At 41.4% G+C, this 24804-nt stretch overlaps 1 protein-coding gene across 1 annotated transcript in view; it reads right to left on the bottom strand.

Moving 5' to 3' along the window:
• LOC133562911 (FERM domain-containing protein 4A-like) overlaps window positions 1-16897 on the bottom strand; it is a 182992-nt gene extending 166095 nt beyond the window's left edge. The window contains exon 1 of the mRNA XM_061916742.1: window positions 16557-16897. Coding sequence (XP_061772726.1) covers window positions 16557-16649 — 93 coding nt within the window. The 5' untranslated portion in view covers window positions 16650-16897. The remainder of the gene's footprint in view (window positions 1-16556) is intronic.
• Window positions 16898-24804: the final 7907 nt, after the last annotated feature.

Raw genomic sequence — 24804 nt, 5'->3', positions numbered from 1 at the left:
GTGTGTGTGTGTGTGTTTATACATATATATGTATATATACATATATATATATATATATATGTATATATACATACATATATACATACATACACACATATATATATATATATATATATATATATATATATATATATATATATATATATATATATGTACACAGAAACATATACTTGTATACACATGGTATATATATATGGTATATATATGGAATATAAATGGTTGGAGGGTTTTGAAGTTGTTTTAGAGGGATTTCCAGGCAACATAGGGGACTCCCGTTCGCCGCATCTTTTAAGCGTTATTTTATCATCTTTAAAATCCTAAAAAAAATAAGAATTTGAACGATAGGCAAAAATAAAAAATAAAAAACGACCTGATAGTGATACTATACATAATATCATTACTGTCGATATTTGTATCGATCCGCCCACCTCTGTTTACATTCAAGAGTTCCATCATTAGTGGTTTGCATATCCTCCCACGGTGTGTTGTGTAAAATGTTTACTACTCCTCATCCTCCAGTGATAATAGTACATGTATGTAACAAATACAATGAATTATTATTATTATCATCATTATGTAGTTTATTTGCCGCCGTGGAGGTTAGTTGCTACAATCCAACAGCGCTCCTCGGAAGCCAGGAGACATTTCTGAAGAAAAAGGAGGCGGAGATGATGAAGTCATCTTTCCGAGCTCCGCATGAAAGTGGCAGAAAGTGAACGCACAAACACCCACATGTCACACGGCCCCCCCTCCCACTGACAACGTTTGCCAAGGACAGAGGAGTCCACACTCAGCATCGCTACCCTGCTAGCATGCTGTCTCCATAGAGGGGTGGAAAAAGAAACATTATTAACGGTTGACTGGCGTCACCTAGTACTCGCGGCCAAGAGCCGATCATCTCCTCATTGTTTGATCTCATCCAGATTCACTTTGAACGCACACACAGCTGTGCCGCACAGCTACAGGTCTGATTCTGGACGAGGGGAAATAAAAAAGAAAATCACAGCCGGGACTGATGAAAGGGCGGGAGTGCGGGAGTCCCACCCCCAACCCGTCCTCTCCCGTCTCAAAAACATTCTTCCTCCCTGCGCTGCCTTGGGGAGGGTAGGGGGTTCCCTTTCAAGGCGAGCGGGGAGACTTGCAAGAGGGGCCTGCAGGGGACGCCCAGCCTCCAGCTCCAGTTTCCCTCTTTCTTTGTCCGGATAATTGGACTGACCACAGCGGGCCCGTCTAAGGTCCTGCAGGCTTGATGAGATCACAGGGATTCAATACTGTTGCAAGACCAAACCGAGCACCTGGGGCGAAGACGTAATCAGAACAATAACAGTAACGGCTATTTGGTAATAGTAGCAAGGACAGTGTACTATGAACCAGATGCTGCTGGTCGGCTACTGGAAATGAAGGAAATATACATTTCCACCATCTTTGCCGTATTTCAGTTTTTCCCTACTACTTTCAGCATTCCTTGAATTCATCGTAATTTGTTTACATGTACAGCTGTCTTCAACACTGCAACAGAAAGACGCGTTTTATGCCACTCCTTTGTCTTGTTTTGTCCACCAAACGTTATATGCTGGGCATGAATGCACAAAGGTGATCTTTGTTGATGTTATTGACTTGTGTGAAGTGCTAATCAGGCATGACTACAAGCTAATCAGTGCTAATATGTTATTTTGGCTAGCGCTATATACATATTGCATCATTTTTCCCACGTTTGTAGGTATATTTGAGCTCATTTTATGTCCTCTGTGTATTTAATTTATATTTGCATGTCTCATGACATGCAAATATAATGTAATAGTGGCTGCATTTCTGATGAGATCACAGGGATTCAATACTGTTGCAAGACCGAACCGAGCACCTGGGGCGAAGACGTAATCAGAACAATAACAGTAACGGCTATTTGGTAATAGTAGCAAGGACAGTGTACTATGAACCAGATGCTGCTGGTCGGCTACTGGAAATGAAGGAAATATACATTTCCACCATCTTTGCCGTATTTCTGTTTTTTCCTACTACTTTCAGCATTCCTTGAATTCATCGTAGTTTGTTTACATGTACAGCTGTCTTCAACGCTGCCACAGAAAGACGCGTTTTATGCCACTCCTTTGTCTTGTTTTGTCCACCAAACGTTATATGCTGGGCATGAATGCACAAAGGTGATCTTTGTTGATGTTATTGACTTGTGTGAAGTGCTAATCAGGCATGACTGCAAGCTAATCAGTGCTAAGATGTTATTTTGGCTAGCTCTATATACATATTGCATAATTTTTCCCACGTTTGTAGGTATATTTGAGCTCATTTTAGGTCCTCTGTGTATTTAATTTATATTTGCATGTCTCATGACATGCAAATATAATGCCTATTGTTCACAATCCTTAAAAGAGACATTAATACAGAAGTTTTCCATTTATTTTGCATTCTAAATTGTAAAAATTGGCTTGTTCTAGGTCGCTAGTAAAGCAGCTAATGGGAGTAATCAATTCTACCTGTAAATCACTTTAAGAATGCAGCAGAAAACACCAACAATAAAGTGGAGGAGGACGTGGTCTGCGGGCCTGCTGTGTTTTAGGACTGGCCTCAAAGTACAGCTGGCAGGTGATTAGATTACCCAGCTGGGATGATCATCTAATCAACTACCATGCTTATTAGCAGCAGCCGGCCGAGACACAGTTGTTAGGCCGTTGTTGAGCAGAAAAAGACTGAAAAGTCGCAGAACTGTGTGCTGTCCTAGCGTGTGTGCACACAATAAAATACATTATTAAACCGGACTACCTGGCTCCTGTGTAGGTTTTTGGGATCAGGAGAACCCACAGGAGGGCAACTCCTACAAATACTTTATATAATAACCAAACTGTTGTTGTTATAAGAGCGAACACTGAAGAAATGTTTTGCTAGCGTAATAACACATCGGGTACAAGCCGGCATTAGCCGTGTGCTAGCTACGGCAAGAGGTAAGAGACGTCAACAATGGCTTTTGAGTTTGTAATGCACAGCACAATGCGATAGCACACCAATCTGTACTGAGTGAAAAACATGAACAATCATATTGCAGTATCTGTAAAGTATTATTTTACGTTTTGTTTTTACACAGCTAACAAAACAGTGTATGTACTGTAGTTGTAATAACACGCATGACGTGCTGCGTGTATCGTGATCAATATTAAAGTGACTCACTAGAAGGACAATTGTATATTTTGACGTTTTCTTCAAATTGACTTCGGGTAAGCACACCAATTATTTCGAAATAGATTGGCTCCAAGATCCACATTTACACTGTTGAACTCATGCCGACCTCCCCCTGCGTCTGCTCCAACATTTAGACTTCTCTTCATGCTCCCTTCTAGACGCAGCATTTCATCCTCCATATATTCGGCTTCAAAAAGATAAGGTTGTCAATCCTCATTTGTCCAAAAACAGTTGTCTCGGTTGTCCGTCACCAAGTCTGCCGTAATTACAACACAATCGCATGTTTGTTTCCAGAAGTAGGAACACACACACACACTTATTGCTGGAAGTCGGAAGTGCGTTGCTATGAAAACAGAAAAAAATATGGTGAGAAAATAAGTTCCTGCAATGCTTAAAATGACCAAAATAGGGTTAATAATGTACATATTATATATATTGTTATGAATGTTCCTGTTACTACATTATATATATATTTAAAAGTCTTATACAAGTGTATTAACAAAGACAACACATTATGTTGTTTTCTAATGGATTTATTACAATCTTTTCCAGCTGGGTAATGTTTGCTGTGGTCTGGAACAACATGGCACACAAACAACTATCAGAAATGCAGCTAATATTACATACAGATAATTCCATGGGACATGCAAATATCAATTAAATACACAGAGGGCATAAGTCTAGTAAATTAAATTAGCTCAAATATACCTACAAATGAGGCATAATGATGCAAAATATACATACAGCTAGCCTAAATATCATGTTAGCATCAATTAGTTTGCTGTCATGCATTGACCAAATATGCCTGATTAGCCCCCCCAACAAGTCAATTACATCACTAAAGCTCACCTTTGTGAGCTTTGTGAGCTTTGTTTTCACGCACAGCATAAAACGTTTGGTGGACAAAATGAGACTAAGAAGAAGTGGCAAAAAACTTTTTTTTCTGAGAAAGTAATACATGTAAACATGATACAATCAGTGGGAATTCTAACAATTAAGAATGTTTGTGTCATTGGTTTCTGTAGGTGAACACACAAGTGAAACCAAAAATGTATATTGTTTTAATCTTTTTCCATTTTCAGACATCTTTGAAAAAGCTCCATGGAGCCATAAGGGTGGCGCATAAGATGACCCCCGACTTAGGTTAACTTTGCTACTGTATTTCAATGTTGGTCATTATTGTGGTACTTAAAGAGCCAAGTGTTTTCTGAGGTGGTACAAATGTTTGGAATTGGGGGTTAAATCACCAAAAATGTTTGCCGGGCGCGGCCACCGCTGCTGCCCACTGCTCCCCTCACCTCCCTGGGGGTGAACAAGGGGATGGGTCAAATGCGGAGGACACATTTCACCACACCTAGCGTGTGTGTGACAATCATTTGTACTTTGACTTTAACTTAATAGTTGGAGATCCACTTTTTTAAAGAAAATACACAAAAAGCTAACAATTAATCGCAATAAGAGTGCGTCACAGTACGTTGAATTTATTAGTTTTGTGGTAGTTTAGGGCAATGTTTTCCTCTGGACCTTAAGCAGAATTACAATTAAATGTTGGACTTCGGAGTGAATTGTAATGTTTTTTTTTCCTGGGTTGCACAAACATTCTTGCTGTCAGGCCGGCGCCAAATCAAGCCTGACTCTAATGTCCCGGCAATTAAATCAGCTTGATGTGAAGCCAGCCTCGCGTGCACCTGATCCACCCAGAAATGCCCACAGCTGACTTTCTCCCTGATCGGTACAGACAAAGATGTTTAAAAGGTAACAAGCATCGATTAGCATTCCTGTCTCACACCCATTAAAGGCCTATATTGTGGCGGATTACAGTCCAGCAATGGGCTGCCATTGTTGCCTTTCAATGTGCCTTCTTTTCTTTGGCTACGCACCCCTCCCACCTTTGCTGCGCTTCCCCCTGACAACAACACGTTCGCTTCGAGAGCATTTCAACCTCGTAAAAAGCGTAATGTTTTGTTTTGACGTCTCCGCGCAGACATGCAAATACACGTCCGGCTCTTTCCGGCGCCGTCTCCTCCCTTTGTTGGTTGTTTTTCCTCATTTACCCAGAAGAGAGGCTTAAAGTGATAGCAGGACAACAAAAGCGGGTGGGTGATCATCCTAAGAGGTAAACAAGCTGCTTATACGGTCTGCTATTTATCTTTATGTTTGGAGCATGTTTTGATTGTTCTTTTGGCTTATGCTTCATAAAGAACTTGTTTTGTCTGCTCTCCTTGTAGATATCATCTAATAGACACCTGTATCAATCACTTACCAAGACACTTCATCCGCATGCGATAAGTGACGGATGTGCTAGACTGTTCAAACCAAAAACGCAAATATCCGAATTAATGTGTTACAAAAACAACATCACCATGGCAACTAATGGAGAGTTTCTGAGAAACTGATGTGCACGCACTAACCTCGTGTGGATGTTTGGTGCTGAAGGGCCTAATAAGCACTCGGTTCCCAAGTGTCCTAATTGCTTTTAATTGGTTCGTTCAGCGCTTCGAGAGAGAATCACTTCTCCGACACTCTTTGTTGATGCTTTGTGTGCAGGTGCAAAACCCCCCAGAAACTGCAAAACGTCAGACTAGACACCGCCAAATTTTTATAGCCCAGGGGTGTCAAACTCGTTTTCATTGAGGGCCAAATTGCAGTTATGGTTGCCCTCAGAAGGCCACATTTAACAATGAGTAGTAATTTTTTTTTAAATAAAAAATCTATCTATATATATATATATATATATATATATATATATATATATATATATATATATATATATATATATATATATATATATATATATATATATATATATATTTTATTTTATTTTTTTTATTTTTTTTACTTAAAAAAAAAAGTCATCCCCACAAGCCTGTTTCGCAGGTTTACCTGCTCTTCAGGGGATTTTAATAAAAATCCCCTGAAGAGCAGGGAAACCGGGCAATGATTTGCCAAACCTTTTCAACCTAATTTCAATTGAATAGACTGCAAAGACAAGATACTTAACGTTCAAACTGGAAAACTGTTGTTATTTTTTGCAAGTATTAGCTCATCCGGAATTTGATGCTTGCAACATGTTTCAAAAAAGCTGGTACAAGTGGAAAAAAAGACTGAGAAAGTTGAGGAATGCTCATCAAACACTTATTTGGAACATCCCACAGGTGAACAGGTGGGTGCCATGATTGGGTATGAAAAGCAGCTTCCATGAAATGCTCAGTTATTCACAAACAAGGATGGGACGAGGTCAACACTTTGTGAGCAAATTGTTTAAGAACAACATTTCTTAACCATCTATTGCAAGGAATTTGGTGATTTCCCCATCTACAATCCATAATATCATCAAAAGGTTCAGAGAATCCGAAGAAATCACTGCACGTAAGCAACAAGGCTAAAAACCAACATTGAATGCACGTGACCTTCGATCCCTCAGGCGGTATTGCATCGAAAACCAACATCAGTGTGAAAAGAATATCACCACATGGACTCAGGAACACTTCAGAAAACCACTGTCAGTAACTACAGTTGGTCACTACATCTGTAAGTGCAAGTTAAAACTCTACTATGCAAAGCCAAAGCCATTTATCAACAACACCTAGAAACGGCGCCGGCTTCGCTGGGCCTGAGCTCATCTAAGATGGACTGATGCAAAGTGTAAAAGTGCTATGTGGTATGACGAGTCTAGATTTTAAATTGGTTTTGGAAACTGTGGACGTCATATCATCCAGACCAAAGAAGAAAAGAACCATCCGGACGGTTCTAGGCGCTTAGTTGAAAAGCCAGCATCTGTGATGGTATGGGGGTGCATTAGTGCCAAAGGCATGGGTAACTTACACATCTGTGAAGGCACCATTAATGCTGAAAGGTACATACAGGTTTTAGAGCAATATATGTTGCCATCCAAGCAACGTTATCATGGACGCCCCTGCTTATCTTTGCAAGACAATGCCAAGCCACGTGTTACAACAGCGTGGCCTCATAGTAAAAGAGTGCAGGTACTAGACTGGCCTGCTTGTAGTCCAGACCTGTCTCACCTGTGGTGCATTATGAAGCGTAAAATACCACAACGAAGACCCCGGACTGTTGAACAACTTAAGCTGTACATCAAGCAAGAATGGGAAAGAATTCCACCTGAAAAGCTTCAAAAATTGGTCTCCTCAGTTCCCAAACGAGTGTTGTTAAAAAGAAAGGCCATGTAACACAGTGGTAAAAATGCCCCTGTGCTAAAATGTTTGCAATGTGTTGCTGCCATTAAATTCTAAGTTAATGATTATATGCAAAAAAAAATGTAGTTTCTCAGTTCAAACATTAAATATGTTGTCTTTGCAGTTTATTCAATTAAATAAAAGTTAAAAAGGATTTGCAAATCATTGTATTCTGGTTTTTTTTATGGATTACACAACGTGCCGACTTCACTGATTTTTGGTTGTGTATATCAGGAGTGTTCCAAGTGTGTTAAAATTTAACAATAGAGCGATACATTGCAAGAAGAAAGAGGCATGTTAATACTATCAGAGCAAAAAGATGTGTCTTGTAAATGATGACATCATTTTGATTTTGATACCACACACCTGACCACAACATCATGTGGGAAACACTGTTTTAAAAAGATCTTATTTAGATGACAACATCTTTTATTAAGTTTTCCAAAATATGTCAGTTTTTTTTTTTGCTTTTTAAATCAAATCCGACAACATCACCTTGTTCATTTCATCAAACGCCTCGGTGCAACTGCATCTCCTTGTATTTTCTCCGACGCGAGTACATACATCTGAACCGGTAAATCCCAATGAGTTCGTCTGAATCCGGCAGGCTGTAAAAGGAATTAAAAGTAAGACGAAACCATCACACAAGAGGACCCCCCTCCGGTACCGTGTGAGGAAATCCACTTTTCTTGTTTAATGGAGGTGATTTCCCTGATTGTGTGTGCTAATGCGGCAGAAGCAATTACTCCTCGTCAGTGAATATTCTTCTGCCTTCCATCAAGCCTTGGAATGGAGCCGGCTTTCGTTTCAGTTCCGCTCATGGTATGTTGACGTCTGAAAAACCTGGTAAAAAAAATGGGAACACGCTCAAAGTTCGATATAACGTGGTTGTTGGCGTCCGTAAAATACCGATCACCTCATTCCCGAGATCACGCCATATGGAAATCCTTATTTTTTTCGTCGTATCTGGGTTGCCTAAACCTGCTTGGTTTATTTTCTTTTAGGTTTTTTTTTTAGATTTACTGCGCTAAGGGTTTATGGAGAAGGCGGAGCCGGCAGTCCGACAGCGAGGCAGGGCACGCCGTAGCCCGACCCAAGATGGCGGCGAGGAGGTGTGGACGGCGAGCGAGCGGCGAGGCGGGGCGCGCCGGCAGCTACGCCGCAATCAAGATCAGGGGACAATTTAGTAATCCTCTCGCACTGTTTAAAAGGGCGACAGGCGTGAACGTCGGGGAGAGAGGCGCAGAGACGAGAAGGAGCCAGAGGGAAGCTGACACTGAGGTTGTTGGTGGTGGAGCGCGAGAGAGAGCGAGATTGACAGACGCCAAAGACAATTGCTGAAAAGCACAACAGACGATTTATTGAAAAATAAAAACATTGTTGAGAACCTGTAAGAGCCTGTCATGTCAGTGCTTGTTGGTTCGAAGAACCCGGAAGCAAGAGTCTTCCACGGTGTTACAATCCGGTCTCCCGTGATGCAAAGGACGGCAGGAAGCCGCTTGCAGGTAAGAGTGCTTGTTTAGTTCCAGTCCGTGGCACAAAAACATACAGGGCTAGTGTGAAGCTAACTGGAACTCAAAGGGTCACCGATGGCAAACAAGAAGAAAGTTTTAGTGTCGCAATGTAACTGTAAGCTGTGAGATTGAGATATTTTTTATAGGTTCTCTTTTAATCCATAGTCACGTTTAAAGCAGCTGGAATTTTCCCATGTAGTGTGTCTTCTTGTGACCTTATGTTTGCTAGTAAAACCTTTGTTTTGTCTTAAAACCGCTAAAGGCTAAGGTGGCCACATGCGCGGACAGCACCTTTTAGCTGTTATTTCCAAAATTGTGTACACTACTGAATTGGGGTCATATGGCCACTTATGTGGACACTTATACTGCTATCTGGTGGTGTCAGAATAGTATAACATACAATAGAATTTGGAAAAACAAAAGTGTAAAAATAAGAATGAGCATGTCACTAAACATGAAGTACACGTTTATGTACTTATGGACTAAGTACATCATATCAAAATATGATTCCTAGTTTTATTCTAATTAGGGTCCAATAGGCCCAAACAGCGAAGACAAATAAAATAAGCATGTAAACAAACAGCTCGGGCATTAAGAGGTGTTAATTAAGCGCTCCTGTTTGTCGACACACAGAGCTGTCTTGGCCAGTTCCTTATCTGTTTTAAAGAAGCAGCTGTGCTCCTTTCCGGGCGAGAGGGGCTGTTTTCACTCTACATAAGCTGACTCTTTTTGTTTGGATTTAGACCTCGCTTGCTGGTGTTATTGTTGCATTGTAAGGGCTTTTCAAACAGAGTATAGTACCATCTTTCTTTTTACCGTACAACCCTAGTACAAAAAAACCCTGTCACGTAAACAAATCATCAAATAACACCGATTTCAGCGCCATGAACACTGTCTTGTACAATTATCTATTGTGAACGGCTTGTTTTAGCTACAGTGTGTCTGTTCTTGCCTCAGTGTTTCATCCAACGTGAAATGAGGCATTAACATAGCATCATGTGTGCTTGACTCACTCTTCTGTGGACGCGCGCGTTCAAAGACTACAAAGAGAACTCTCGCAGGAGCTCGGGGCATAAAAGTGGCGTCACATTGCATATTGAGGCAAGAAAGGAGGACAGTATTCAACTACATGCCATCGCGTAATGTTCTCAAGATCTACCGCTGCGCTCCACTTAAAGGGGAACTACACTATTTTTTGGAGACTTTTGCACATTATTCACAATTCTTATGCAAGACTAGAGTACATGTGTATCTTTTTTTTAAATGCATTCGAACTAGTAAATAAATGTCTGCTTACAATGGAGCCAATAAGAGTCACTCTATTGAGCCTACAAAGCGCTTAAAAAAAACATCCCAACACTTCCTTTAAGGTTTTATATACTCAATGTAAGTATATATGTAATGTAGTAACAGACACCTTCATAACAATATGTAACATGTACAATATACACACAGCAAGTATATATATATATATATATATATATATATATATATATATATATATATATATATATATATATATATATCCATCCATTTTCTACCGCTTATTCCCTTTTGGGATCGCGGGGGGCGCTGGTGCCTATCCCAGCTCATCAAAGGGCCAAGACAGATAGACAGACAACATTCACACTGACATTCACACACTAGGACCAATTTAGTGTTGCCAATCAACCTATCCCCAGGTGCATGTCTTTGGAGGTGGGAGGAAGCCGGAGTACCCGGAGGGAACCCACGCATTCACGGGGAGGACCCTGACTACTCAGGACCTTCGTATTGTGAGGGCTTTATGGTGGCAAAGGGTTTAGTGCGTCTGCCGCAGCGCTTTTTTGTTTAGGCGGCCGTCTGAACAACAAAGAGCCACCGCCTAAACTAAAGTAAAAAAACAAAAACAAAAACAAAACTTCAATTTCTTTTTTTTGTCATGTCCAGCTTCTCAGGGTCAGCATATGTCAGCATGTGGCCCCACTTTTAACTTTTTTTGTCAAATTGTAGGCTTCTTCACTTGACAAAGCCATCCTACTTCACCACAGTCTGTAGTCTATTGCACCCCCCCCTCCCCCCAGGCAGCGATGAGATGGAGATGTGATGGTGGCGACAGGCCAAATTACCCTTTTCCTTAAACCCACCCAGCCCCATCCCTGTACACCCACCCTCCCCCTGGAGAGACACCACCTTAACTAATAAACATTTTTGGGGATACATTGTGTGTGTGTGTATACATATATACACTGCACACATACATACTCGCGTATATGTATATATATATATATATATATATATATATATATATATTATATATATATATATAATATAGTAACAGACACCTCCATAACAATATGTAACATGTACAATATACACACTGCAAGTATATATATAATGTAGTAAGAGATACCTTCATAACAATATGTACAATAAACATACTGCATGTATATATATATATAAATATATATATATATATATATATATATATATACACACATATATATATATATATATATATATATACACATATATATATATATATATATATATATATATATATATATATATAAAATTTAGTAACAGACACCTTCATAACAATACATCATGTTTTATATACACACTGCATATATATAATGTAGTAAGAGATACCTTCATAGCAATATGTAAAATATACATACTGCACGTGTAAAATATACATACTGCACGTATATATACATATAATGTAGTAACAGACACCTTCATAACAATATGTACAATATACATACTGCACGTATATATATATATATATATATATATATATATATATATATAGTGTAGTAACAGACACCTTCATAACAATATGTAATATGTACAACGTACACACTTCGAGTATATATATAATTTAGTAACAGACACCTTCATAACAATACATCATGTTTTATATACACACTGCAAGTATATATATAATGTAGTGACATACACCTCCATAACAATATATAATATGTACAATATACACACTGCAAGTATGTATGTAAGTATATATATATATATTTATTTATATATAATGTATCAACAGACACATTTAAAATAACGTGTAATATTTACGTATTCTGCTCAGTTTGATCATAATTAAATTAATTACACAAATGCATCACAACGTTTGCTTTTTCCTTCGACAATATCACTGATTACTACTCACTGCATACTTCATGAGAGCCAACAAACATAATAAAACATCACTTACTGTCCAAAGTCTGCTCTCACTGGGATGCCGACTGTTAGGACATAGATACATTCCCGTTTCGATGAAGAGTGACTCTTTTTGGGCGTTTCTCGTCATTTCAAAATTGTACCAACTTCTCAGTTTTTACATTTTACTAACAAGGTGGCGTGATTTATAATCGAGAACCAATTTTCACCTGCTCCGAGGCGAGAAAGCAGCTCACCTGCCTCTCTTTGAACAATGTTAGAGCTTTTAATAACAATATCGCTAATATTTAAGTCACATGAGGTACACGGAGTATTGTTGGTGCATTTTGGATGTTTATTTATTGGGTTTTTACGGTCCAAATAGATGCAATAGATATCATAGCTCCATTGTAAGCGGACATTTATTCATGTCTCATAAGGATTGTGAATTATAGGCAAAATTACAAAATCTTCGCAAATAAAAAGAGCATATTTATCGTCATTTCCATATAGAACCAACTTGTCCGTTTTTTTGTCCACACCATTCTACTACCAAGGTGGCAAGATTTATAATCTAGAATCAACTTTCACCTGCTCCGAGGCGAGAAAGCAGCTCACCAGTGGATGATGTCAATAAGGAAGTTGCCTCTCTCCGATCAATGTTAGTACCAATAATAACAATCTATCCATCCATTCATTCATTTTCTACCGCTTGTCCCTTTTGGGGTCGCGGGGGGTGCTGGAGCCTGTCCCAGCCGCACATGGGCAGAAGGCGGTGTACACCCTGGACAAGTCGCCACCTCATCGCAGGGTCAACACAGATAGACAGACAACATTCACACTCACATTCACACACTAGGGCCAATTTAGTTTTGCCAATCAACCTATCCCCAGGTGCATGTCTTTGGAGGTGGGAATAAGCCGGAGTACCCGGAGGGAACCCCTGCTGTCACAGGGAGAACATGCAAACTCCACACAGAAAAATCCAGAGCCCAGGATTGAACACACAACTAGAGATGTCCGATAATGGCTTTTTTGCCGATATTCCGATATTGTCCAACTCTTAATTACCGATTCTGATATCAACCGATACCGATGTATACAGCCGTGGAATTAACACATTAATATTCCTAATTTTGTTTTGATGCCTCGCTGGATGCATTAAACAATTTAACAAAGTTTTCCAAAATAAGAGAACAACATCAACTCAAGTTATGGAAAAAAGTGCCAACATGGCACTGCCATATTTATTATTGAAGTCACAAAGTGCATTATTATAATTATTATTACTATTATTATTATTATTTTAACATGCCTCAAAACAGCAGCTTGGAATTTGGGACATGCTCTCCCTGAGATAATCCTAATACCCACCACAACTATGGGAAATACTATACTTTGACTTTCACAAAGTGCATTACTTTTTCTTTTTTTTTGAACATGCATCAAAACAACAGCTACAAATACAATGAAGGCACACAGCTTCAGTCCAGAGTGTACCAGAGTAATAAAGTAAACAATAACATAGTCCTCCTTTAGTGCAAGACTGCCTGGTATACTGTATAACAGGAAATTATAAACTGGGCTCAATCTGCCCTGCTCTAACGTATTTGTAAGAGTAACACAAATGTGCTGCAAGCGAGTGGTGAGTGCTTGAAGTGGCCTAGCAGTCAGCCAGAGCTTCTGAAATGCTGCGTTGAGACAGGGCAGCTTCGTTCAATGCAAGCTGCAAAGTGTGCGCCATGCAGGCCAAACTATCCACACCAAACTCCACCAAAGCTCTTGCCATACTGCGTGCGTTGTCCCTGACCACAACGTGGGCTTTCACCCTGGGGTGGTTTTTGTTGTAATTTGGTTTTTTCTCGGCGCAGTCTTTAAGCGACAATTGCGTGGTACTGCTTTTTTTCCGTGTTTGCTTTTCATCCATCTTCCGCTTGTATTCATCGTGTATCTCCTTATGTTTCTTGAAGAGGTGGGAGAGCTAATTGCTTGTATTAAAAGGAAGACGTCTTGGTTCCTCCTCGCATAACCAACTTTTCACAGTCATGGCAAATTGCCAGTTTTTTATCCGTCAGACCCACTTTAAAATAATCTCAAACCATATAGTCAGTCAGTCACAGAGGGAGGGAGCTTGTTAGCCACGGCTACAGCACCTGCAACAACACACTCGTTGTTGTTATGGTGCACCCGCGGCGGTTTCATGAGGTCATCAAGCGTCGCCATTAAACCTCTCATGCTGCAGTCGTCAACTCCTGTGTTGTGTGTAGGAGAGGAGAGAGGGGAGTGGCTGCTGACTGGGATATGTACCGCTCTGTACAGCAGTGTTTTAAAAAGTAATTGATTTTTCTTTTTGAAACCGATACCGATAATTTCCGATATTAGATTTTAAGGCATTTATCGGCAGGCCGATATTATCGGACATCTCTACCCAGGACCTTTGTATTGTGGGGCACACTAACCCCTGTACCACCGTGCTGCCTAAAATAACAATATCGCAAATATTGAGGTCACATAATGTAAATGGGGTTCTGTTGGTGCTTTTTGGTGGTTATTTATTTCATTTTAGAATTGATTTTAAAACATTGCTGTTTGTTTTTAAATCTTTACATGGACTGGCACCTCAGTATATCTCGGCCCTCATCCAAATTTACACTCCTGCGCGCGCTCTGAGGTCCGAGAGCCAGTTTCAGCTCGTGGTGCCCAAGACCAGACTTGGAAATAGGGCCTTCTCTCTGGTCGGCCCTAAGCTGTGAAACACTCTGCCCCTCCATGTTTTAAGTCTCGTCTTAAGACCCACTTTTATTCTTTGGCTTTTAACACTACGTGAGTTGTGTGGTCCTCTGTCTTCCGTTGTCCTCTGTGTTTTTTATACACTTTGATTTCTATTTTACTGTTTTAATTGATTTTACCCTTTAAAATTGTTTTTAATCATATTTATTTTTATATTGGTTTTATATGTATTTAATTTTTGTTTTTATTCAGTCATTGGTGGAGCATAATATTGTTTTTTAATATTGTTTTTAACATGGCTGTGCAGCACTTTGGAAACGTTCTTGTTGTTTAAATGTGCTATATAAATAAAGTGGATTGGATTGGATTGGATTGGTTTATCGGGGTTTACGGTCCAAATAGATGCAATAGACGTCGTAGCTCCATTGTAAGCAGACTTGTATTTATGTCTCTGATAAGGATTGTGAATTATAGGAACAATTACAAAAAGTTCCTCTTTGTCGGGCTCTCTTAATTCCCAGTGAGAGATGACATCCCGCCATGCCCGAACGGGTCATACAAATACACCCTTTGATTGCTATACAAATACACGCTTGCCAACGCGCTACACAACTTTCCCAAAGAGCATAAAAAGGGTGAATGAATCACCCGGCAGGTTGCAGCCTGTCTTTGCAACACAAATGTGCACATTCCAAGTTTAAGCTGGATAACTATTATCACAAACATCACACCCAACCTCCATGGAGCGATATAGGAGACTTCCATCCATCCATTTCCTACTGCTTCGGCTTGGCGGGGGGGTAGCAATCGGACGGAAGGCGGGGTGCACCCTGAACAAGTCGCCACCTCATCTCAGGGCCAACACGGACAACATTCACACACTAGGGCAGGGGTAGGGAACCTATGGCTCTAGAGCCAGATGTGGCTCTTTTGATGGCTCTCCGATGAATCTTAGCTGACATTGTTTAACACGATAAGTAATGAATGTGTCCGCTAGTAATCACAGTGTCAAAAATAAAGTTCAAAATATAAAACATTCTCATGCATTTTAATCCATCCATCCCTTTCTATCGCACCTGTTCAAGAAGTCGCATTAATGGTCAAAAGTATTTTGTTTATTATTGGTTAGTTTCAGAATAACAATGTTATTAAAAAGAATAAGAGATGCACACATTTAGTTGTTGTAATCAGGGAAAGTCCAAATAAAAGAGGAGGCGTAGAATTCTCTTGTCAAAGCCTGGGACAACACTGTACAAGGGTACAGGTCTACGCGTTTCTCCTCATTGAGCTAAACTGAATCCTGTCTCTGTTTAATTCCTTGCTTCTTGTCTGTTTAATATGTCATCAGTGTTTGAACCTGACAGCTGTATTCAGGGTTAACAATATTATACGGCTCTTACGGAAATACATTTTAAAATATTTGGCTTTCATGGCTCTCTCAGCCAAAAAAGGTTCCCGACCCCTGCACTAAGGCCAATCAACCTGATAGGAGACTTGACTGGATGAAATCCGGACGTGTCAGGAAAAGACCCAAAGACAGTCCTCCAACAACCTTGAACACTGAGGACCACACTTGAACACATTAGCGCTGACAGAGCTCAAGGAAGGATTGACAGACTCGCGCGAGTAATTGTCCGCCCGGGAGATTAAAAGCTTTGCCCTTCGCCAACTCCAAACTAATACCGGCTCCTGGATTAGCCGAGAATCCCCTTCACACACACACACGAGAGCCGAGAGCCGAGAGCCGAGAGCCGAAGAGGGAGAAAGTGAGTCTCACCCGCTCTCCGCTGTTCCTCCTGAGCGTCCCCACCGGCAGCTTGAGCATCAGCCGGCGGGTCCTGCCCGGCGTCACCGCTCCCTGGACCAGCATGGTGTCCGTGGGCGTGTGAGCATGTGTGCCGCTGAGGGAGGTGGGTGTCCTCGCCGTCCCGTCCAGCCTGCTCGCCGGCTACACGCGAGCTTGCCCGCGCACAGAAGATAGGTGTGTGTGGGGGGGGAAGACGCGCTTTAAGTTCCTCTCTTTGTTGGTATCACTCTGGCCATTCTGCCCGCTTCGCTTTCTCGCCAGGGTGTGTGGGAGTGGGAGTGGGGGACTGGGAGTGGGAGTGGGAGGGAGAAGGAGACGCTTTTGTCTCGGCTTGCTCTGACAGCACACACCCCCTACAAGCGCCCTCCCCTTTCCCCCGTCTTCACTTCCTCAAGCAGGTCACGGGATGATTGTGACGTCGTGGACGTTGTTAGGAGCGCCACGCATCATTTTCCACGCTCTGTTAGAGGTGGGAGTCTATGGGTACCGAACAATTGCATCCGATTCCAATTCCTGGGTTGACAATTTGATTTAGAATCGATTCTTGATTCAACGGGATTCTCGATTCCGATTCCCTGGTTTACAAATTGATTCAGAATCGATATCCGATTCGACGGGATTGTCGATTCCAATTCTTGTGTTAATAATTTGTTTCAGAGTCGATTCTTGATTCAACGGGATTCTTGATTCAGATTCCTGGGTTCACAATTTGATTCAGTATCAATTCATGATTCAACGGGATTCTCTATTCCAATTCCCAGTTGACAACTTGATTCAGAATCGATTCAACAGGATTCTCGATTCCGAATCCTGGGTTGACAATTTGATTCAGAATTGATTCTAGATTCACAGGGATTCTCGATTCCGATTCGTGGGTTGACGATTTGATTCAGAGTCGATTCTCGATTCAATGGGATTTTCCTCTCAGATTCTTGGGTTGACAATCTGATTCAGAATCAATTCTTGATTCAAGGGAATTCTCAATTCCGTTTCCTGGGTTGACAATTTGATTCAGAATCAATTCTTGATTCAACGGGATTCTCGATTCCGATTCCCGGGTTGACAATTTGATTCAGAATCATTTCTCGATTGAACGGGATTCTCGATTACAATTCCTGGGTTGACAATTTGATTCAGAATCAATTCTTGATTCAACGGGATTCTCAATTCCGATTCCCGGGTTGACAATTTGATTCAGAATCATTTCTCGATTGGACGGGATTCTCGATTACAATTCCTGGGTTGACAATTTGATTCAGATTTGATTCTCAATTCGACAGTATTCTCAATTCTGATTCCTGAGTTGACCAATTTTATTTAGAATCAATTCTTGATTCAACAGGATTCCCAATTCCGATACCTGGGTTGACCATTTGATTAAGAATCGACACTCAATTTAACAAGATTTTCGACTCTGATTCCGTGGTTGACAATCTGATTCAGAATCGATCCTCGATTCAACGGGATTCTCGATTACGATTCCTGGGTTCACAATTTGATTCAGAATCAATTCTCGATTCAACAGGATTTTCGATTCCGATTCCTGGGTTGACAACTTGATTCAGAATCGATTCTCGATTCAACGGGATTCTTAAATCCGATTCCTGGGTTGACAATCCAATTCAGAATCGATTCTTGATTCAATGGGATATTCGTTTTAGATTCCTGGGTTGACAATGTGATTCAGAATCAATTCTCGATTCAAGGGGATTCACAATTCCGATTCCTTAGTTGTAAATTTCATTCAGAATCGATTCTTGATTTACTGGGATTTTAGACTCCGATTCCTGGGTTGATAATTTGATTCAGAATTGATTCTCGATTCAACGGGATTCTTGATTACGATTCCGGGGTTGACAATTTGATTTAGGATGGATTCTTGATTCAAAGGGATTCTCGATTCTGATTCCCGGGTTGACAATTTGATTCAGAATCGATTCTCGATTCAATGGGATTCTCGATTACGATTCTCGAGTTGACAATTTGATTCAGAATCAGTTCAACGGGATTCTCTATTCCGATTCCCGGGTTGACAATTTGATTCAGAATCGATTCTCGATTCAATGGGGTTCTCAAATCCGATTCCTGGGTTGACAATGTAATTCAGAATCGATTCTTGATTCAACAGGATTCTTGATTCAACAGGATTCTTGATTCCGATTCCAGGGTTGACCATTTGATTCAGAATCGATACTTGATTCACAGGATTTTTGACTCAGATCCCTGGGTTGACAATCTGATTCAGAATCGATTCTCGATTCGACATGATTTTCGATTCCGATTCCTCGGTTGACAATTTGATTCAGAATCGATTCTCAATTCACTGGGATTTTCGACTCTGATTCCTAGGTTGACAATTTGATTCAGAATCAATTCTTGATTCAAACAGATTTTCGCTATATATTATTTTGTGTAACATTTACACATTGGGGCGGCATAGCTCAGTTGGTAGAGTGGCTGTGCCAGCAACTTGAGGGTTGCAGGTTCGATTCCCGCTTGTGCCATCCTAGTTACTGCTGTTGTGTCCTTGGGCAAGACACTTTACCCACCTGTTCCCAGTGCCAGCCACACTGGTTTAAATGTAACTTAGATATTGGGTTTCACTATGTAAAGCGCTTTGAGTCACTTGAGAAAAAGCGCTGAATAAGCGGTAGGAAATGGATGGATGGATGGATAAATATAATTCACTTCACTTCACTTACAATGACATTTTTCAAAACAGGCTACAGGTTAGATCAACTCGTTCTCGGCGCATGGAGATGGCATTAAAATGTTTTTTTTTTTTTTAATTGGTCCTTATTAAAAAAGATTTATAGAGATTATGAATCAATTTCAAATCGGGATGAATAAAAATTGCGATTCGGATGTAGATCGATTTTTTAGGTACCCCTACTGTCTATTCGAGGGGGTTTGCAAACTTTTTGACTTGGGGAACCACATTGGGTTAAAATAATTTGGTCGGGGGCCAGATTATCTTCATATATATATGTATATATATATATATATATATATATATATATATATATATATATATATATATATATATATATATACACACATACATCAACAATACAATATGAGTTCCCTGAGCAGCTAGACAGGGCAGATTAAAAAATAAAAAATAAAAAGGACTGGACAGGACAGATTTATTATAATTTTATTTGTTTTAATTTGGGACTCCCCCGCAGGTCAGATTGCGGACGCTGGTGAGCCGGATCCGGCCCACAAGCCGTAGTTTCGGGACCCCTAGCCTATACAGCCACACAACAACCGCAGCCCTTGCCAGGGGATGGCGTGGGGGTGGGGAGGACCTCAAAAGGAATATCGGATGTTTTGCCATCTGGTTGGAAGATTATCTCTGAAATCCCACATCCAGCTTTCTCTCCCTGCACTGTCTCCATTTGGGGAGGGGAGGGACAAGAGTGTGGGGGGGGGGGGGGGGGGGGGGTCACACACAAACATGCATCAGTGAAGTCAAGCCTAAATTATTCTAATGCAAGATACACAAAACAGTGCAGGAAATTAGTCAGATTTCCCCAAGCTCTTCCGTCCTTCAGCTGAGTCAGTCCCCTGACCGTGGTCTTGACTTGTCCAGCAAAGCTATTGAGTTACTGCTGCACCCACTGACTTGCTGTCATATTCTCATCATCTCAGCCTCTGCACGTCCACACTGAGCTGTCAGATGATTAGCTTGAGTGGCTCCACGCATAAATATATGCATTGTATGGATGTCGAGAAGGATGTTGCTTTTCCGACATGTTGTTGAACTACATGCATGTTCCAATGAACTAATATCAAGTCGGTCTCTCTCAGCGCGTTTATGGCCTGAAAAATAATACAATTTTGGCTCGTGTTTGGTAATAGAGAGTTAGAGTATATTGAACTTGGCAAATTTGGATACAAACATCATGCCAATGTTTGAGAAGGAGAACGATCTGGGACTTCCGTGTGGGTTTCCTGCCATGGCAAATGGGGACTCTTAAGCAGGAAGAGAGGCAATCAATTTACTTAGATCCAAATACCACGCGCTAAACAGCATGTGCAATCGATAAAATAGCTTGTACTATTAGTCGGTGTGTTGCGTAGTATTTGCTAACACTGCCTGTGCAGTAGTAAATTGGCGCAGACCCGCCTTATTTAAGTGAGGATTTTGCGCTTATCACCATGGAGACACTCATTTACTGCACATTCTTGTTATCATGCCTCGACTTGTGGCGTTTTGCTCTTTTTTCAAACATTCAGGAGACATCTACCACTTTTTATGCACATTTTAGAAACAGCATTGCAGTGTCTCCATTGAAACCACTTTTTTTATTATTTACCACTGAAGGGGCACCTTATTTGAGTTACGATGTCACGGCGCAGACTCAAACTCGCTTCCCTCCTGCAACTGAGTGTTACCGTTCCTCCTCTGGCTCCTTACGCTGAGCTCAGCACGTCCATGCAGCGACAGGCCTGCAGACCATTGGCAATCTGCACACCTGGTGCTGATAGAGGGCAGCTGGATAAAGGACCAGTGGACCCAAGGATCCATACGGGAACTTAGTTTACCTCTTTGTATACGGTAAGCCCTATGCTCTCTCTCTCTGCATTTTTCCCTCCGTGTTGTGACGTCCTTGTTGTTCTCCCGCAGTGCCTTCCCGAGTTTCCCCCTTTGTTATCTCTTGTTGTTTCCCCCGTGGTTTTGGACTGCCTTCCTCGATCCTCGATCCTTGCCTGGACACGGACTCTGAGGCCTCTCTCTCGCCCTGGATCTTCTGCCTGCCCCATGGACTGCCTTTCCTGCCTTGTTCCTTCTCCTTGTTACAACATTTGGTAAGACTCAACATTCATACACATATTCTTCCACCATTCAACCATTCTGGATGTTAGTTCACACTCCATTTCCGTAGTTGTTATTAATATTGTTTGATTATTATATATATTGTAATATATATAATAAAATACATAGAGCTATAATCCCTGGTGTCTTTGCCGTCATCTCCCCTCTATAAACCATAACAGACGATGCACTTATTCCGCTTAAGACGCAAAAATTGCACACTTAAAGAAGTTTTTTTTCATATAAAACAAATGTCATAAAAAATTCAATCAATTGAATTATTTTAATCAGCGCCCTAAGACCTCTGTAGTAGCTATAAAGTTATAAAATGATGTTGCTGATTCTATGTTATGTCTGATATTCATTATTTCTGAATGCTCACACACATACTCATAAGACGGAGGATTCTAATTTGCCCACCTGTGCAGCGCGAGCACAGTGTGTGGAACGTTAGTTTGAGGTTGAGGTGTTGGGGGCGGGGTCGAGGTGGGCGGGATTGGGGGCGGGGTTTGGTGGTAGCGGGGGTGTATATTGTTGCATCCCGGAAGAGTTAGTCCTGGGTATTTGTTCTGATATGTTTATGTAGTGTTACAGTGCAGATGTTCTCCCGAAATGTGTTTGTCATTCTTGTTTGGTGTGGGTTCACAGTGTGAGGCATATATGTAACAGTGTTAAAGTTGTTTATACGGCCACCCTCAGTGTGACCTGTAAGGCTGTTGACCAAGTATGCATTGCATTCACTTGTGTGTGAATAAGCCGCATGTATTATGCGAGCGGGCCGGCACGCTGCTTGTACGGAGGAAAAGCAGACGTGATGACAGGTTGTTAAGGACGCTAATGGCAGTGCCTTTAGAGCACGCCCCCAATATTGCTGTCAAGGTGGAATCCGGGGGAAAATTGGGAGAATGGGTGCCCCGGGAGATTTTCGGGAGGGGCACTGAAATTTGGGAGTCTCCCGGGAAACTCAGGAGGGTTGGGAAGTATGCACACTCCTGTTGTTGTTGACTTTGGACTGACTATCGGCTGCACAACCTCAAGGCCGCGGAACAGAGACATGCGGCAGGCTTACACATACACATTCATCCACAAAAAATATACGCCACACACACATACCCCACCCCCAATCCAACGCCCTTGACGCAAATCCCATAGGGGGTGATGGATGGATGGGCAGTGCCCGAAGAGCTGCAGCCTGCCACCATGGCTCCGCACTCCCTCCCCTCTGTTGCTTGATATCTCGAGATGTACGTTGTAATATTTATATGTGCTTTGCTTTGGGGGGTTTTTCCCACTCCAGTATTTTTTTTTACTATAGCGTTGACCTTTTTCCATCTTTTACGGGGTGCCTTGTGGCCACCCATCAGCGTTCCTGTTCTGTAACACTGTACACTGTTTGTTTGTCTAATCTTGAACGGGTTTGTACTGAAAACAAAGTTTCGTTATACTTGTGCAATGACAATAATTACCTACAGGTACCTACCTGCCCACCACTTTGCACACCTTTAGTGGATCAGCTTTGCGTGTGCTACCGGGTTTGCACATGTTTTAGCACACGCAAACCTTTAGTAAATCAGGCCCTCAATGATTATCTGCAGAAAATAAGAAACATACTGCTGTGTCAAACAAAGCTGAGCTTTTATTATCGCGTAAAGGCACATTTTTAATCCAGACTCAACGCAATCTGGATTGACATCACTAAAGGAGCAGTTTAAGTGATATGATACTATAAGGATAGACACATTGCACTGAAGCGGCGGTAATCCCCCGGTCAGCATTATTTATTCAGCAGCCTGGCCCACATCAGTGTGGCCTACATGAGGAACATCACGGCTTTATTTAGAAACTCCAGGTAGAAGCCCATGATGGATTAAGGGAAATGGAAGACATGATTTATATCTGGCGCCACCGTGACGTTCATTCAACGTGGCGAGGATTTAACTGATTGGAGACACGGTCGTTTGTCACTTTCACCAAGATCTGTCGTGACACCTTCAACAGCGCCGCCTCTTAAATGAACCGTTTAGGTGACTTCCCACTCCTCGGAGCTCCAATTTTCTTGCTGAATTCAATTTCCCCCCGATCAAGCCAGCACATCACGCCCGCCCTCACCACCTTTTTCTGCTCGGAGGGAAATTTATGAATGCTTATTTTTGCAGAGGAAGGCACTAGGGTTGTACGGTATACCGGTACTAGTATAGTATTGCGTTACTAATATATAAAAAACGGTTATATACTCTGTTTGAAAAGTACCGGTTCGCCATATTTTTCATTTTTTTACAGGCACGTCGGCGTGTTGTCATGTCGTGAAATTGCTGGTTTTACGACCACATGAGCATTTTCGGCAGCGCGCACACACAGAGTACTTACAAGCAGACACGGTGTGTAAACAGAAAAGGGAGAAAGGATGCATTTTCGCTTAAAAACTTAAGATTGAGGTGAAGTTACACCCTCAGGAAGAGATGCTTTAAAACATTGCAAGCTATCTAGCAGCTAACATGCCTTTGCAGTCTGCAGTGTTTTAGGTACTTCTCAATCACTAATCCTTGTCTCCATGGCAACGAATGAAGTAAAATTATTACAAGTATCATCCCTGCAGGACAAGGAATATCTAAACATGCTCCACTACACACCGTAGGAGGATACAATGTAAACAAACGCCATGGGTGGATCTACACCTGATATCCACTGTAATGATACCAAGTACAATAGCGTATCTAGTCAATAATACAATGATTACATCCATCTTTTTTCCCTTTTAAAAAAAAAATCCTATTATGTTTATAAACTCGGAAAAAAGATTAGAAAGGACAAATAAATAAAAAAAACTTGAGACTTCCTGGGGCTTCACGGTGGAAGAGGGGTTAGTGCGTCTGCCTCACAATACGAAGTTCCTGCAGTCCTGGGTTCAAATCCAGGCTCGGGATCTTTCTGTGTGGAGTTTGCATGTTCTCCCCGTGAATGCGTGGGTTCCCTCCGGGTACTCCGGCTTCCTCCCACTTCCAAAGACATGCAGCTGGGGATAGGTTGATTGGCAACACTAAATTGGCCCTAGTGTGTGAATGTGAGTGTGAATGTTGTCTGTCTATCTGTGTTGGCCCTGCGATGAGGTGGCGACTTGTCCAGGGTGTACCCCGCCTTCCGCCCGATTGTAGCTGAGATAGGCGCCAGCGCCCCCTGCGACCCCAAAAGGGAATAAGCGGTAGAAAATGGATGGATGGATGAGACTTCCTGCCTGCTACTGGCAGGCTGTAGTTTGGGGACACCTCAAGTACGTTCACTATTTTATTTAAGGACAAAAATTGCAAAAGGAAAGATATGTTTCATGTACCGTAAGAGTTTTTGTTCAAATAAAGCCATCCATCCATGAAGCCAGCATCATCTTCTGCTTATCCGAGG

This window comes from Nerophis ophidion, linkage group LG12 (assembly GCF_033978795.1).
Source record: "Nerophis ophidion isolate RoL-2023_Sa linkage group LG12, RoL_Noph_v1.0, whole genome shotgun sequence".
NCBI lineage: Eukaryota > Metazoa > Chordata > Actinopteri > Syngnathiformes > Syngnathidae > Nerophis > Nerophis ophidion.
Note: the sequence above shows the minus strand (reverse complement) of the source record. Positions and strands in the feature narration are given on the sequence as shown.